The sequence below is a fragment of the Bos javanicus genome, chromosome 28, assembly GCF_032452875.1.
Source record: "Bos javanicus breed banteng chromosome 28, ARS-OSU_banteng_1.0, whole genome shotgun sequence".
In the NCBI taxonomy this organism is placed as follows: Eukaryota; Metazoa; Chordata; class Mammalia; order Artiodactyla; family Bovidae; genus Bos; species Bos javanicus.
Genome location: NC_083895.1, coordinates 31,353,160 through 31,372,244, shown reverse-complemented (window position 1 = coordinate 31,372,244; position 19,085 = coordinate 31,353,160). Strand labels below are relative to the sequence as shown.

Here is a 19,085-nt window from a genome sequence, read left to right as displayed (position 1 = left end):
AAATATCACAATAAAGTGAGACACACAAATGTTTTGCTTTTCTAGCACATATAAAAGTTATGTTTATATTCTATTGTAGTCTATTAAGTATGCAATAGCATGATTCCCAGAAGAAAAACTACATACTTTAATTTTAAAATACTTTATCACTTAAAAAAAAATGCTAACCACCATCTGACAATGCAGGGTTCCCATAAACCTTTGTGAAAAACACAGTATCTGCAAAGCACAATGAAGTTAAATGCAATAAAACAAGGTATGCCTCCCTAAAGGAGAGAGTCTTATGGGCCTATATAGACATATATTGCTCCATAACTTTAAACCAGAAAGCTCTCTAAAACACTCAGCAAGTTAAACTTTCACCCCACCCCTAAAACACATGTTGAGGGGTGGTGGAAACTATCCCATATCAAATTCACTATTTGAATAAAACCTAACCTTAGACAGTACAGTCACTTAGGTTATAAACACTATTACAAAAAATGTGTTCTGTTTTCTAAAGACTGCAGTGCTGTGGAGCAGAACACCTGAAAATATGATTTCTTGGAAGTCGGATTAGCTTGGAGCACATCCAAGGAAGCAGGTGTTTACATCTTGGGACCTGTCCTCTCAAGAGAAAGAGAGCTGGTCAGATCACAAGCACATCCGATCACTTGAAGCATAGACAACACTTGGTAGATGGGAAGGAAACAGGTGGGAGGAAGAAAGAACACAATCAGCTAGTGATGAGGTTTCCGCCACTGTAGCCATGGCACCCAACATGACCATTTCCAACCAGGCGGACCCTGGCATAATGACCTCACAGGCAAAATCGACTGGCCAGGCTCTTCCTGCTGTCTTCTTAATGCATGTTCAGACCTCCCCTCCCTTCTTATCTGGGCAGGGTCTCTCGGAGATCATGAAAGGGCCAGGTCACTTTCATTTGAGAAACCCATCAAAGAAATGCCAAAACAAGGTTATAAACATAGTAGAATATTTAAGTCTTTACATTGAGAAATTTTAATTGCATGATCAAGATTTTCTTTTAAGACTGCCTTTTTTCCTCTGGGACTATATACATGGTATCATTTGAAGAAAATATTGAAGCCCAGGCCCTTCACAAATATAAGGCCTGGGTGAGAGGCCAGGGGTTGAGGGTAAGGGGTAAGCACTCAAATACCCTCTGCTTTCCTAAATTTAGAACCTAACCCAAGATCAGTAAAAACGACTGCTGATGCCTCAAAGATTCCCCCTTTCCTAGGTATTCAAGCATTTAAACTGTTAACCTGACAAATGAGCTCTAATGAAATTCCAGGCATAAACAACTGAGAGTACAGTCCTTCTAGTTCCCCTCAAACAGGAAGAATGGCCTGTAGTCAACCCAGTCTATCCTCATCTCTTTTGTGCATACACATAAAATTTTTAAGAAATGATAATAATATATATACAGATTTCAAAAGACTCTGGGAGATATGAGAAAATATTCTTTTATATACTCGCCATTTGGCACAAATTTTACTTTAAAATAGCAAAAGCTAGACTCATTCTGTGGCAACCCAGGACAAACCAATATGCTTTGCTCCTGGCATTGCCATTTTGAGAAAGGTCAGGGAGCCTTAGCCATTAGTCATCCAGAAACCTGAGTGAAGGCCACAAGCAGTTACAGTTTTTAGGAGGGAGTCAGGAACACTGAGTTCAATGATAAACTCTAATCTAGCTCAAGTAGCAAATGCCCAGCACCAACTGACCCACATGTACGCTGCATGGTAACACACTGTTCCAACCCTGGGCTCCTAGATTTGAAGATCCTACAGGGCTTATCCACAAATCATTCCTTTCCTGACCTAACTCAGTGACAGTAATTTTGACTAAAATTAAAAACCACAATGAGTCATAAGTCATACTGAAAAAATTCAAAACCCTTTAAGGGCAACACCAAACTGTTTTTGCTAGAACATGTACATTGAGATAACAGAGCTAAAACACACATAAACATCAAAGGCTCACTAAATTCTTTTATTTCATATGATATTAGAAGCTATACAGCCAGTTTCAACTTCCCCTTCAAACAAAACCAAAGCCCAGAGATAACTGAAAGAGAAGCAGTGTGGTGGGGATGAGAAGGTTTGAAGTGTCACTGCTGCCCAAGTTACATCCTCCTCAAGTTTTGGTGGCAGGTTATTTGAAAGACAGTGTGAGTCACAACCTTTTGTATCCTTTAAAGCCTGAATGACTAGTCCTAGTCTTTCTCCCCACCTTCTTTCACCTCCTGTTCAAATCTAGCATCTGTGAAGGAAGAGGGGATTCAGAGCCTACAAGGTTCAATCAAGAACACTGCTATTTACAGGTCCATCAGCTCCTCTGGTCTTTCTTCCATCTCATGCTAGGGTTACAGCAGAAACAGATAAACATAGAAATAAGTGTGTCTTACAGATACTGCTGCTGCTGCTGCTGCTAAGTCACTTCAGTCGTGTCCGACTCTGTGCGACCCCAGAGACGGCAGCCCACCAGGCTCCCCCGTCCCTGGCATTCTCCAGGCAAGAACACTGGAGTGGGTTGCCATTTCCTTCTCCAGAGCATGAAAGTGAAAATTGAAAGTGAAGTCGCTCAGTCCTGTTCGACTCTTAGCGACCCCATGGACTGCAGCCCACCAGGCTCCTCCGTCCATGGGATTTGCCAGGCAAGAGTACTGGAGTGGGGTGCCATCGCCTTCTCCATTACAGATACTAGTAGTTTTCAAATAGTAGTTTTCAAATGTATGTTGATGTTGTCACGATAAGTAAAATCAAAATCTACTTTAAAACATTATAAATTCATTGTAACCTTTATTCTTATATATTCTTAATTAACTAGTAATAGTTTACCATTATTACTTGAAGGTCTTATGCTGAAAAAAAGTTAACAATCACTATTCTACACCAGAATGTAATGACTGCTAATGTAATGACACAGCAGAAGTGTAAATACCTAAACACAAATGAAGTGGAATAGACACAATAAGAGATTCCTAGGTGGTTCAGTGGTAAAGAACCAGCCTGATAATGCAGGAGAATCCAGTGGGTTCAATCCCTGGATTGAGAAGATCCCTTTGAGGAGGAAATGGCAATCCACTCCAGTATTCTTGCTGGGATAATCCCGTGGACAGAGGAGCTTGGCAGTTTACAGTCCACGGGGTTGCAAAGAGCCAGACACAACTGAGCACAGACACAATAAGAAAATATTTTTACTTATGAAAAAAACTTACAAAATCTAAGATGTGGTTTAAAAAAGAAAAAAAGAAAAAATCTGGAAATAAAAGTCAACAGTAGGCTTAACATCAAGCAACAGTCATTCTTAAGAAAGGCCAGTAACAAAATAATGAACATAATTTAGGACCCAGAGAATCATAAGCTTGTAACGACTAAATAATACTGCTTTGAAACATATAAAGTTAAAATTGACAATTATGAGGAAAACTGACAAATCTATAATTATTGTAGATTTCAACAGACCTTAATCATAAACAATTTATGATCTATAGTAAGACTATATAACAAGTCAGATCAATAATATTTATATGTTGGTCTAATTGATAAAAAGAGAACTCTACACCCAAGCAGAAGAGAATACACTTTCTTTTTAAACACACACAGTATACTTACCAACAGTGACCACTTATTATGTCACAGAATTTCCAAGAATCAATAATACATCTTGACTGCTGGTCATAAAGCAATTAAATCAGAAATATTAACAATCAAAAGATACAGACATATATCATTTTACTGTGCTTCAATTCACTGCATTTAGCAGATACTGTGTTTTTTACAAATTGGAAGGTTTGTGGCAGCTCTGTGTTGAACAAAACTGTAGGCACCATTTTTTCAACATCATTTGCTTACTTTATGTCTCTGTGTCACATTTTGATAATTCTAACAATATTTCAAGATTTTTCATCATTATTATATTTGTTATGGTGAACTTTGATGTTATTACTGTAATTGCTTTGGCATTTTTTAGTAAAAAGATTTTTTAAATTGAGGTATGTACATTGCTTTTTTTAAGACATAATGTTATTGCACAATTAACAGACTATAGTGTAAATGACTTTTATATACACTGGAAAAAAAAATTCATGTGACTTGCTTTATTGCAAATACTGCAATAATCTGGAACTGAACCTACAATATCTCTGAAGTATACCTGTAGCAAAAGGAATTTTTAAATGTACTACTAAATAATACACATAGGTAAGAGGAATTCACATCAAAACTACAAAATATTTAGGGCTGAACTACTATATGTAAGTGGGCTTCCCTTGTGGCTCAGCTGGTCAAGAATCCACCTGCAATGCAGGAGACGTGGGTTCAATCCCTGGGTTAGGAACACCCCCTGGAGAAGGGAAAGGCTACCCACTCCAGTGTTCTTGCCTGGAGAATCCCAGGGATGGGGGAGCCTGGTGGGCTGCCATCTATGGCATCGCAGAGTTGGACACGACTGAAGCAACTTAGCAGCAGCAGCAGCAGCGTAAGTACCTATAAGCTGTTTACAAGCTTGTAGTCAGACTTAGAGCAAAACTGAGAGCTCAAAATATATTTATTAAAAACAAGAAATACTGAACACAAAAGAAATATTGAAAATAAGATATTCATATAATAAACTTAACTCAACAATGAATATAAGAGCAGAATTTAATGAAACAGATTTTGGGAAAAAATAATAAAATATAAATCCCCCCATAAGAGTGATAAGAAAAAAAGCAGAAGTCAACAATACTGAACAAAAAAGGAGAGATGAAATGGATAATTTCTTAGAAAAGAATCAGATTGCTAAAGCTAACTCAAAATGAATTTAATAAAACCTGAATTAGATAATAAAAGGAATCTGAAAGAGTAATCGAATTTCTTCTTCCTCTAAAGGACACCAGACCCAGAGAAAGTTTTAGAAACAAGTTTTGCCAAACTTTCAAGGATAGACAATCCTTTTGTTACATAAAATGTTTCAAAGACTAGAAATCTTATTTTATGAGATCAAAATAACCTTGATAACAAAACAGGGTAAGAAACAGAATAACAAAAGAAAATTATAGATCAAGACCCCTCAGGAACTAAGAAGCAAAGCCTTTTAAAAATATTAAAGTTGAATTTAGCACTGCATTTTCTTTTCTAAATCACAATCACATAGTGTTTGTCTCAGAAATGCACAGGTGGGATAATTCCCTGGGGGCCCAATGATTAGGCCTTCATACTTTGACTGCTGGGGCCTAGGTTTGATTCCTGGCCGGGGAACTAAGATCCAGCAAGCTATGCAGAGTGGCCAAAAAAGAAAAAGAAATGCATATACAGGTCACCATCAGAAAAGCTGATATTTATGGAGTAGACCAAAGACCATCTTACAGAGTAAAGGATAAAAACCACATGATTATCTGAGCAGATACAGAAAAAGTATTCAATAAAAACAAGCAATCATGACTTTTATTTTTAAAAAAAGGTCTTACTACAGGAGAATAAATTAGAGGAGACTCTTCTATGAAAAAAGCTTAAAAAGTAACTGAGTTTATTTGGAGAAAATGATTGAGAAAAAAAGATCGAGAAGTTCAAGAAGGAAGCTAATAATCAGGAAAAAAATTTTTCAGGTATTTTTACATATATTATCTCACTCATTTAAGCCTCACAGTAACTAATATGTTATGAGAAGAGATTCTTACAAGGAAGGGCAAAAAACATTCTTAGCATGCTAGATTGAGTACAAGCTTGGGAGTCAGATAGTCTAGGGTTTGAATCTTAACTCTGCCATTTATGTACTGTGTAACTTTCAACAAATTACTGTGAACTACTGAGTCTCAGCTTCCTCATCTGCAAGATGAGGTGGATTAAACAACAAAAGAAAGTACCAGCTCATAAAAGGTATTCAAGAAATAGAGCTATTTTTTTTTCAATTTTTTAATGTCGGAATTTTATTTATTTTCCATAGCTAAAATGTATTTACATTATTTATATATGCATTTCAAAGGCATTTTACTTTGTAGCACAGAAAATACACAAAACAATTATCCTCCAGGTATAGTTTCTGAATATTATTTTATAAATAAATCTTGTCTCATTTATATGCATATTGTCCATAACAGAAATAGAGCTATTTCTTGCATCTACTAAGAAAAGAACAATAAAGATTTTAAGTAGATGGGGAAAAAAGCGCTAATTTTGCGAACGTCTTAATTTGAGAATGGACCTTTATAGCAATAGTGAAGGTAATAAGTAAGGGAATTTTAGTCGCTAATTACTTTTAGTGTTTCTGTTTATATTTGCAGGGTAGTGTTGGGGTAGCCAATGGCCTCAATTCATCTATATAATAAAGCAGTTGGATTATATAATCTCTATGATTTTTTTTTAATTTTAAAATATTATGACTTTAACTTCTATATAGGTTAAGAACTGTGTGTGCAGTACATCACAAATTACATCCGTAAAATTCCTCCTTTGGAAATACTTAAGAAAACTGTAAATAGTTATCCTCAGAGTTGTATAAAGTTAGTTAAAAAACAAAAGGAAAATGTGAAAGTCACTCAGTCGTGTCTGACTCTCTGTGACCCCATGAACTATAGCCTGCCAGGCTCCTCTGTCCATGATTCATGATTCTGCAGGCAAGAATACTAGAGTGTGTAGTCATTCCCTTTTCCAGGGGATCTTCCTGACCCAGGGATCCAATCAGGGTCTCCTGCATTGCAGGCAGATTCTTTACCATCTCAGCCACCAGGAGAGCCCATAAAGTTATTACTGCCTAAAAAAGAGAGGGGTGGACTACATGACTTCTTGAAGTCAGATTATGAAAAGAACACGCACTTGGACACCACAAGACCATCAACAGGAAACATGCTCTTCCATTTACATGAGCAAACTTAGGTGAGTTAATGTTTATCAAACCTAGACAGCAAAAGAGACACTGATGTATAGATCAGTCTTATGGACTCTGTGGGAGAGGGAGAGGGTGGGGAAATTTGGGAGAATGGCATTGAAACATGTATAATATCATGTATGAAACGAGTCACCAGTCCAGGTTCGATGCACGATACTGGATGCTTTGGGCTGGTGCACTGGGACGACCCACAGGGAGGGTATGGGGAGGGAGGAGGGAGGGGGGTTCAGGATGGGGAACACAGGTATACCTGTGGCAGATTCATTTCGATATTTGGCAAAACTAATACAATATTGTAAAGTTTAAAAATAAAATAGAATTTAAAAAAATGTTTATCAAACCTTAGTTTTCTTATCTATAAAATGAATGTATTAATACTTTGAAGTTGGTGTTCTCAGAATTACATGAGAAAATAAAAATATGTAAGTACCTCACCCAATAATACATAATAAATGTGAGTCCCCTTGGCCCCTTGAGTTTTCCTCAATCATGTTACTATGACTAGTCTGTTGGCAATGGAAACCAAAGTATTGCATGTTTCAAGTATTACTTGTTTACCTCTTAATTATTAAGGTATACAAAGTAAAATAAGGGTTAAATCCCTGCCAACATGTTTAGAACTCTCCCACAAGTTAATAAAATACTCAGAGTTCATTACTGAGAAGACTCAAAATTTCAATCATTTTTGTTTGAGAAAGTCTATGAAAAACAAGTAGTACTCAACTATGTTTAATATGGCAAGTTCAAAGGTGAACTATTTAAAGTCTAAATGCTTGCTCTAGGTCAAAGGTGCAACAAATCAGCTGGCAGATGCTACTTGGTCAGCTATGTTAAGTGACAAAAATCTCTTAAAGCAGCAATGGAAAGGATCACAAAAACACTTGGAAAAAAAAATTAGAATCACACCTTAGCCCCAGAGAAGCAAAGTGCATTGAGTATTAATCAAAGAATTAATACTTTAAAAAGATGTGCTGGCCACTTTCACCAAGAAGAGTGTTTGAAAATTCAGATTTCATCACAAATTATTCAGAGTGTTCAAGATCAAAGCAATGAAAAAAGCTAATTATGAGGGCTTGTGATCTAAAAATACAGCACTACTACTTTTGGTCAGAAGAGACCTAAATTAAGTGTAAGCATGTTTAAATCCTTTAGAAATTTCTTTGTACATGAATATCAGTCAAGATAAAATTATATCAAATACAGACTATAACTGTGCTTACCTAATAAAGTTTAAGGGTCAAAACAAGACAATTTCCTAGGGAATATGATTAATGGCCATTCTGTACATTTCCAATACCACATACACCCTTTTACAAAGTATTTTAGGAACATTCTTTTATTTGATAGGCATAAACATTACAATATGTTTCAAAAATAGTCCAAACTAGTGACTCAATCCAAGTTTTGATGATTTCAAGCAGACTGTGCAGAACAGCCCTGAGACAGAGTGGCGACACCTCCCAGCTCTAAATGAAACTGTCATCTGCCTGCCAACAGACAAAATGCACTATGCCCTTTTAAATAAGTTCATACTGCAAGACTACCTCACAGGTAACACTTTTGGACATGCTCAGACACTTTTGGACGTGCTCAGACACTGAACACCCCTGGGTAAGAGTCAAGAACTGCCTTCCTTATCCATTTCTGCTCCATTGCAGAAATAAGAATGAAATTCCACTGTATACCACAACAGCAATTTTTCTGAGGCAAATAAAATAGTTCGCCATAAACATTTTTTTACCTACAAGAAATCAACCTGAAGCAAATCCATGCTGACAGAAAATGAATCTGGTCGTTTTGACATACAGTTTACTCTCCTTCACTAACACCTACCTATTATTCACCTTGTATCGGCTATGAATCTTCCTGAAAAACTGCCTTCATTTTGTCATTCTACTTACTGTTCGAGAAGTGCAAAGTTTCCCTGCACCCAACTCCAAATTCCCCTACCTGGCCTCCAAGGGCTGCATCATGTGGCCCAGCTACCCAAGCTCAGTTCCCATCACTCCCACTGTGACTTCCTTTCCTCACAGCCCCCATGACTGACTCATGCTATTCATTCCACCTGGAGTATTTTCCTTTCTCACCACACCTGTCCCCATTTCCAGTATGCTCCTTTTTCCCTCCCGCTATCCACCCAAGTCCCACTTCCTACATGAAACGTCTTCCTACTATTTTTACCTAAAATGATAGCACTCCTCAGAACTTCTATTACAGTTGAATCAGTCTGTTTTACACCTCTTCAATTTGAAACTTCTTAAAGCATTTTCTCAAAAACCTCTTTGCAGGGACTTTCCTAGTGGTTCAGTGATTAGGAATCCACCTTCTAATGCAGAAGATACAGGTTTGATCCCTGGTCAGGGAACTAAGATCCTGCATGTCTCGGGGCAACAAAGCCCATGGTCAGCAACTGGAGAGCCCTCATACCACCAAATAGAGAAAGTCCATGTGCTGCAACAAAGACCCAGTACAGCCAAAATAAATAAATATTAAAAAAGGAAATAATACAATATTGTAAAGTTTAAAAATAAAATAAAAAAATAATAATAAGAGAGCAGGAAAAAAAAAAAGGAAATAAAAAATCTCTCTGTAATAGCAGGTCACCTTATTCACTCCATGATACACAGAAGAATAAAACTCTCATATATGACCTACCCTCTTGGGTATACCTGGAATTATGCACAGTTTTCAGCCACAATATCTATATTTCCACTAATTTCTCCCCCACTAAAGAAAGCATAATAAAAAGCTGGTGAACATATTATACTTCAATAAAAGGTAAAAGGAAAAAATTGAAACCTAGTGAGTTGGAATGAGAGGGATGTTATTATATATGTGATCTTGAATATGATCAATTTACACTGAAAAAAAAAACCAAGCGCTTGTAAACTTTGGCACTTTATCACTATTACTAAATAATTTGTAATACATCTTACCAGTGATCATTCATAATAAGAATGATACAAACTGCTATTCTATGTAGGACTTAGCACACGACACACATAAAAAGTCATCAGTAAATACTCAATTAACCAATTAGTGTGTCTAGCCCATTAATCAATCAATTGCACATAAATATTATCGCTGCTGCCACTGCCTGATAACAGTGATTGATGACGATGACACAAAATAAAACATGGAGTACAGCAGCTGACTCTCCTGCTGCCAGACTCTAAGGGAACAAATGACTTCTTATAGGGTGAGTCTAAGCAATATTTTAACAGTATAGCATGACCATGGCACTGCTGAAGTCCATGAAGATCACACTGTCTATGGCAACCATCATGCAACCCTACACCTCTTGTGCAACAGCATGGCTATTAATGCAATCTTCGGTAAAATTAGTAAATTGTAAACTCTATCTGCCAGTGCAGTCAGGGATCAGATAACTTTTGCTCCACCCAAGAACAAGTCTTCGTGTGACAAAGCAAATCTTGTTATATATTAAAATGGCCTTCAGTTTTATAATAACAAATTGCCAATCATTAGAAGTCCCTTATCCATAGTTACAACCCAAATGTATAATCTTTAGCTGATACTAAAACATTCTGTAACATTCCAGCATGCCCCCTTAATTGCCAGTCACACAATTAGACTATGATTTTAAGATCCCCTCAAAACCTGATAAAATCAAAGAATCTGAAAATGACATCTTTCCCTTTAAAAATCTCTACATCTACATCAGATTGCTTAGGTATAAATCCATCTATAGATCACCAGTCTTCTGTTTTCTTTAGCCCTGACATTTTAACAATCTAGAAGAGACTGATCTAAGAATAAATTTTTTAACTTATTTTTTAGTGTTCCCAAAGCAGACACTATTTAGAAACGCTTGTGAAAGTGGAGGCAGAGGAAGCACCAGTCTATCATGCCCTGGAAACTTCCAAACATCAACCAAACAGCCCAAAAGAATGTCCTACTCAACAGTTCCAAGGATGTCATTAATTGCTTCCATCTGTTTCCCTCTCTGTCCCCTCCCCATCCTAGTCAAGGCATCTACTAAAGCTATTTTTTGCTTCATTTTGCATTCCAAAGAAAAGTATAAAGAGGCCTGATGTTTTAAACCAAAGAATATTTATTTTTCTCCATATCTGGTTGATAACCACAGTCATATTATTTCTGTACTCCAGGTTATTTTCAGGTAACATTTCAGAGAGTGGCATATTAAGACATGTACTTTTAAAAAACTGCTCAGTAATTACTTCAGTTGGTCGTAACACAATGTTTTCTTCTGACTCCTCAAGGAAACCAGGGATTTCCCCCCATAGTATGATAAAGGTTAAAACCTCTAAATGGTTTCATCCATTGATGATCCTTTCCTAAATCAATGGTTTCATTAAATGTTACACAAAGACAACTTCTAATTTGTCATTTATTCCACATTTACTGGTTAGAATTCCCCTCATCAATTAGGGCTATTAGGTTACTGTGAAATAAAGTACACATAGGAGAGAAAGGATAGTTATAATTTTTTTTCTCTTTTGATGAGAACTTTTAAGATCTACTCTCAGGAACTTTCAAATATACAATACAGTATTGTTAACTATATTCACCATGCTCTACATTGTATCTCCATGACTTATTTATTTTATAACTAGAAGTCAGTGCTTTTTGACACATCCCTCCACCTCCCCACCTCTGACAACCACCCATCTGTTCTCTTTACCTACGAATTCATTTTTCAAAATATTCCACATATAAATCATACAATATTTGTCTTTCTTTGACTTATTTCACTTAGCATAAGCCCTCAGGGTCCATCCAAGTTGTTACAAACAGCAGACTTTTCTTCTTTTCTATGGCTGAATAATATATATCTCACATCTTCTATATCAATTCACCCATTGATGAATACTTAGATTGTTTCCATATCTTGACTATGTAAAAGATGCTGCAATGAACAAGGGGTGCAGATAGATTTTCAAGATGAGTAATTTTGTTTCCTTAACATAAATACCCAGAAGTTGAATTGCTGGATAATGTGATAGTTCTATTTTCAATTTTTTGAGGAAGCTCTTAACTCTTTTCTTTAAATTTTCCATTACCAGAGTAAGGGGCTGGGGACCTAGTTACCACCAAGGGTGATCAACGAAGTTTTGCTTTGTTTTAAAGTTACCTACTCTTTTGAGAATGTCATCACAACTAGTGATGGGTACTCCTTAATTTTTCTAAGTCCCCAAGGAAGCCTGTGAGACAGCACACAGTGTATTTCAAAAGTTTATCTCTGGAAGTGAAGTGTGAACTGTTAGTTGCTCAGTCATGCCCGACTCTTTGCAACCCCATGGACTGCAGCCCGCCAAGCTCCTCTGTCCATGGGATTTTCCAGGCAAAGATACTGGAGTGAGTTGCCATTTCCTTCTCCAGGGGATCTTTCCGACCCAGGGATTGAACCTGGGTCTCCTACACTACAGGCAGATTCTTTACAGACTGAGTTCTGGGAACAAGCAGAAATCAGTTTCCTAAAGAAATTCATTTACCAATCAAATGATATTCAAAGACTTGAATGTGAAGGGTTAAAAGTAACTTTTTATAGGTTCATCAAGTCTAACTTACCAGATATTGAATTTCCCTATACACTATCTCACCAAGCTCTGTACCTTCCAGGGGGTGAGGGATAAATGGGTATAAGCTAGAGTTGTGTTTTTATTATAAACTAAATGCAAGTTTAATTATAATACATTTAACTGCCAGCATTGGACTCTTAATTATTACCATGATGATGAAATGGCACATAAAGTAGGCTCATACTGGTCAGACCCGGAAGAAACCTAGGAGGCCACCAAGTCCAAGGAAGGCAAGTTTGAAAAGATACTCCCACAAAACAGACTGCAAAAAACAGATGCTTCTGGTACCTTACTTCCTAACACATGAACATTCTGCAGAATTAACAAAAACATAGTTCTGTAGAAGCACCCACTCAAGTAAGTTAGAAATAAGGCACCAATATGGGTGAAATTTTGCATCTGTTCAATGAAAATAATAAAGCATAAGGAAGATAAAAATAAAGGAACACTTTTTGCTTTATTTTGAATTGTGATATATCATATAGATACAGAAAATTGCAAAAGCCTATGTATAATTACAAAATAACCACTCATGTAACTGAACAGTTAAATCAAGAAATGGAACATTATTAACACTTTAGAAGCCCCTGCATTTCTCTCCCTCATATAGCCCTCCTTTTTCATTCTCAAAACACTACTACTCAGACTTCTGTGTTCATTATTTCCTTGTTCACCTTTATCTTTTTACCTTACAGGCATCCTTAAACAACACAATCTATTTCTACATGGTTTTGAACTTTAAATAGATGGAATCTACCTACATATTATGAGATGGTTAGATGGCATCACCAACTCATCAGACATGAATTTGCGCAAACTCTGGAAGACGTGAAAGACAGAGAAGCCTGGCATGCTGCAATTCATGAGGTCGTCAAAAGTCAGACAGGACTTAGCGACTGAACAACAACAACCTATATATCTCTATCTCTATCATTCACTTCCCTAATTATTTTTGAGATTCATTCATTCTTTTTTTTAATTCATAAAATTGACCATTTTAAAATGAGATATTCTCATTACTTTTTACTACTAATATTCAACGGATGACTATACCATGATTGTTTTTATCCATTCCAATGTAGATAGACAAATGATATCATGAACAATGTTGATATCAGTATTCTTGTATATAGATCCTAGTGTACCAGGGTATAAGTTTCTTTAGGGAACATACTGGGAGGCAGTGAAACTGCCTATCTTCTGCTTTACTACTGACACATTGTTTCTCAAAGTGGTTGTACCAATTTACATTCCCAACAGCAGCATAGGGGTGTTCCAGTTACTCCACATCCACACCAACAACGGACAACATCAGACTTCTTAATTTAGGAGCTTATAATAGAACAAGTTGTACTTTTCTGGTGACTAATGACATAGAGCACTTTCTCATCGGTTTAGTGGCTATTTGGATTTCCTTTCGTTTGAATTGCCTATTCAAATTCTTTGCCTCTTTTGTTTTTTAACCGAATAGTCATCTTATTCTTAATGACTTGTAGAGGTTCTTTTTTTTTTTTTTTTGTCTTATGCATCAGCCTTTACTTTTACTTAGGACTTGACTGTCATAAAGAAGCTTTAACTAATCAAAAGTTAGTAACTCTGCTTACTTTAGATAGGATAGGTCAAAATGCTTAGAAATTTAAATTTAAAATGCTACTGAAATATGTTACAATATTTTTTTTAAGTTTATATCTACAGTTATTGCTGAGCAAAAGTATTCAGTACATAATCCAGACTCATGCATGCTAAAATCAGAATGTTTCTAAATCATTTCCACTCTGAAAAACAAAATTCAGAAGTCATAGTTTGATTAAAAATTATGTCAAAAATGTTTAACACCAATGAATAAAATCAACAGTAGAAAACTTGAGTGTTGAAAAATGAAAAACTGAAACTTCAACTGTTATCAGAGCTTTATATATTTTAAAATTTCCTTCTACGATCACTATTTTTCCTTTCCTAACAAAAAGACTATTCTGCTTAGCAATAGAAGAATGTTTAATTACTTACTTAATAAATGCTGGTGGCATATCTCTCTTCAAAATCTGATCCTCAGTGGTTTGAACAGTCTCTTTTCCAACCTACAGGGAAAAAAAGATTCACAATTCAATTATAAATTCTCAGACTTTTAAAACTATTACTTAAACATATGGGAAAAATCACAAATAATCTATCATTTAAGCTTCTGGATTCGAAGACAATTTCTAGTTTTATTTTTAAATTATCAGGATTGATCCTGTATTTCCTTCCGTAATATACTTGGATAACAATATGGAGTACAAACATAAAATATAATCCTTTCTCTAGAGTAATTAATTTGAAGGCACCATTGAGCACACTGAGTGAAAAAAAGAAATTCATTATTGAGAATATGTATGTGTGTATTTATTTATGTTTAATCATAAACTGCCACATCTCTCAAAGACTACACGAAGTACATGAATCCAGTTAGGTAGGTTAAAATGTCTATTCAGAAAATAATTGACATTACTGGAACTGGGAAAATATATGAAGCAATTATAACTCTGAAACTAGAACCAAATATATGAAAATACACAGCTTAACTAGTAATCAACATGATGTTTTCCCTAATCATCAGTTCAGTGGCTCAGTAGTGTCCAACTCTTTGCAAGCCCATGGACTGCAGCACGCCAGGCTTTCCTGTCCATCACCAACTCCCGGAGCTTACTCAAACTAATGTCCATCGAGCCAATGATGCCATCCAACCATCTCATCCTCTGTCATTCCCTTCTCCTCCCACTTTCAATCTTCCCCAGCATCAGGGTCTTTTTCAAGGAGTCAGTTCTTTCCATCAGGAGGCCAAAGTATTGGAGTTTCAGCTTCAGCATCAGTCCTTCCAATGAACATTTGGGATTGATTGGTTTGATCTCCTTGCAATCCAAGGGACTCTCAAGAGTCTTCTCCAACACCACAGTTCAAAAGCATCAATTCTTTGGTGCTCAGCTTTCTTTATAGTCTAACTCTCACATCCATACATGACTACTGGAAAAACCATAGCTTTGACTATTGGAAGCTTTCTTGGTAAACTAATGCAGCTGCATTTTAATATGCTGTCTATTACATTGCATAGCTTTTAGTAGACAATAGGTTGGTCATAGCTTTTCTTTCAAGGAGCAAGCGTCTTTTGATTTCATGGCTGCAGTCATCATCTGCAGTGATTTTAGAGCTCAAGAAAATAAAGTCTGTCACTGTTTCCATTGTTCCCCCATCTATTTGCCATTAAACAATGGGACTGGATGCAATGATCTTAGTTTTCTGAATGTTGAGCTTTAAGCCAACTTTTGCACTCTCCTCTTTCACTTTCATTAAAAAGCTCTTTAGTTCTTCTTCGCTTTCTGCCATAAGTGTGGTGTCATCTGCATATTAGATGTTATTGATATTTCTCCTGGCAATCTTGATTCCAGCTGGTGCTTCTTCCAGCCTGGCATTTCACATGAGGTACTCTGCATATAAGTTAAATAAGGAGGGTGACAAAATACAGCTTTGACATACTCCTTGCCAGATTTGGAACCAGTCTGTTGTTCCATGTCCAATTCTAATTGTTGCTTCTTGACCTGCATACAGATTTCTCAAGAGGCAGGTCAGGTGGTCTGGTATTTCCATCTCTTGAAGAATTTTCCACAGTTTGTTGTGATCCACACAGTCATAGAGCAACTTGAAATCATATATAATGCTACATGCTGTAATGGAATAGATAGTTTTATCCCCTGCTGGTGGCAATGTAAAGTGGTACATTCTCTTTGGAAAAGCATTTGCTAATATGTGTTAAGCGAAAAGCAAAGGAGAAAAAGAAAGATATTCCCATTTGAATGCAGAGTTCCAAAGAATATCAAGGAGAGATAAGAAAGCCTTCCTCAGCGATCAATGCAAAGAAAGAGAGGAAAACAACAGAATGGGAAAGACTAGAGACCTCTTCAAGAAAATTAGAGATATCAAGAGAAGATTTCATGCAAAGATGGTCTCGATAAAGGACAGAAATGGTATGGACCTAACAGAAGCAGAAGATATTAAGGAGAGGTGGCAAGAATACACAGAAGAACTGTACAAAAAAGATCTTCATGACCCAGATAATCACAATGGTGTGATCACTCACCTAGAGCCAGATATCCTGGAATGTGAAGTCAAGTGGGCCTTAGAGAGCATCACTACGAACAAAGCTAGTGGAGGTGATGGAATTCCAGTTGAGCTATTCCAAATCCTGAAAGATGATGCCGTGAAAGTGCTGTACTCAATATGCCAGCAAATTTGGAAAACTCAGCAGTGGCCACAGGACTGGAGAAGGTCAGTTTTCATTCCAATCCCAAAGAAAGGCAATGCCACAGAATGCTCAAACTACTGCATGATTGCACTCGTCTCATACGGTAGTAAGCAATGCTCAAAATTCTCCAAGCCAGGCTTCAGCAATATGTGAACCGTGAACTTCCTGATGTTTAAGCTGGTTTTAGAAAAGGCAGAGGAACCAGAGATCATGCCAATATCCACTGGATCATTGAAAAAGCAAGAGAGTTCCAGAAAAACATCTATTTCTGCTTTATTGACTATGCCAAAGCCTTTGACTGTGTGGATCACAATAAACTGCGGAAAATTCTGAAGGACATGGGAATACCAGACCACCTGACCTGCCTCTTGAGAAACCTATCTGCAGATCAGGAAGCAACAGTTAGAACTGGACATGGAACAACAGACTGGTTCCAAATAGGAAAAGGAGTACGTCAAGGCTGTATATTGTCACCCTGCTTATTTAACTTATATGCAGAGTACATCATGAGAAACGCTGGGCTGGAAGAAGCACAAGCTGGAATCAAGATTGCTGGGAGAAATATCAGTAACCTCAGATATGCAGATGACACCACCCTTATGGCAGAAAGTGAAGAGGAACTAAAAACCTTTTGATGAAAGTGAAAGAGGAGAGTGAAAAAGTTGGCTTAAAGTTCAACATTCAGAAAACGAAGATCATGGCATCTGGTCCCATCACTTCATGGCAAATAGATGGGGAAACAGTGGAAACAGTGTCAGACTTTATTTTTGGGGGCTCCAAAATCAACGCAGATGGTGATTGCAGGCATGAAATTAAAAGATGCTTACTCCTTGAAAGGAAAGTTATGACCAACATAGATAGCATATTTAAAAGCAGAGACATTACTTTGCCAACAAAGGTCCGTCTAGTCAAGGCTATAGTTTTTCCATTAGTCACGTATTGATGTGAGAGTTGGACTACAAAGAAAGCTGAGCGCCGAAGAATTGATGCTTTTGAACTGTGTTTTTGGAGAAGACTCTTGAGAGTCCCTTGGAATGCAAGGAGATCCAACCAGTCCATCCTAAGGGAAGTCAGTCCTGGGTATTCAATGGAAGGACTGATGCTGCAGCTGAAACTCCAATATTTTGGGCACCTGATGCAAAGAGTTGATTCATTGGAAAAGACCCTGATGCTGGGAGGAACTGGGAGCAGGAGAAGAAGGGGATGACCGAGGATGAGATGGCATTACCAACTCGACGGACAGGAGTTTGGGTAAACTCCGGGAGTTGATGATGGACAGGAAGGCCTGGCATGCTGCGATTCATGGGGTCGCAAAGAATTGGACACGGCTGAGCGACTGAACTGAACTGAATATGTGTTAAGAAACGAAACTGTTCTATCTAAGAATTCCAGTTATGAGAATATACCCTATAAGCAATAATACCAAGTGTGGTAATCACAATATTTCTAAAAATATTCACTATCGTGCTAGTTAAAAAAGCAAAAACATTTTTAAAAAACTTATCCAACAATGAGGAACAGTTAATTAAATTAAGATATATCTTTAGACTTAGTACTATGCAGCCATTAAAACAATGGTTATAAAGACTCAGCACTATGGGAAAATGTTTATGATGTTATAATTCATTCTAAAGGATAAATAAAAAATAATAAGTACACTATGATTAAAACAAACCCCTAAATCATTATTATAAGGCCAAAACCCTGAAAGAATATAAAACAAAATGTGTTTATTAATGCTTGCAAAATTTTGAGTGAATCTGTATCTGTATGCTCTGTCTTCTAATTTTCTGAAATGTGAATATAAAATTTTTATCTTTTAAAAAGTAATATTAACATATTACTCTGGGTTACTTAGGTGCAGTTATTTCCTATCAAATGATTTTAGTAATTATCTGTCATTTTATACTAAAATCTTTCCAAAAAGTAATGGTTAAAAATTTTTTTTTAATTTAAAATACTGTCACATTAACCAGATTGTTTGTATCTTTATATGTTTTTACTATACTACAAATGGTATGTATACTTACCCTTTCTTCAAAATCATTCCTATGTAGGGCTTGGATGTCAATTTTTCTTTAACTATATCATATTACAAAGTAATATAGAAGAAGCAAACTTTTATATAAGGGGTAGTGAAATTTACCCTATTATCAATATAAAACTATTTAGGAGTGTTAAATCACAAATATGAACCAGATTTCAATGCAGAAATTTATGAAATTTTTAAAACCCAGAATGGAAATTTTCTCAATCCTATTATATAACTTTTTATTGAGTTTTAAGAAGAAAAACTAGTTTAAAAAATCCCAAATGCACAGTAAAGCAGCTACAATAAATAATACAATAAATAATTCTCAAGAATTACCAGT

At 36.4% G+C, this 19,085-nt stretch overlaps 1 protein-coding gene across 2 annotated transcripts in view; it reads right to left on the bottom strand.

Annotated features, from left to right (window-relative positions):
• VCL (vinculin) overlaps positions 1–19,085 on the bottom strand; it is a 112,661-nt gene that overhangs the window by 55,510 nt on the left and 38,066 nt on the right. For both annotated transcript variants that reach the window (XM_061405834.1, XM_061405833.1), the window contains exon 2: positions 14,445–14,515. In XM_061405834.1, the coding sequence (XP_061261818.1) occupies positions 14,445–14,515 (71 nt within the window). The remainder of the gene's footprint in view (positions 1–14,444; positions 14,516–19,085) is intronic.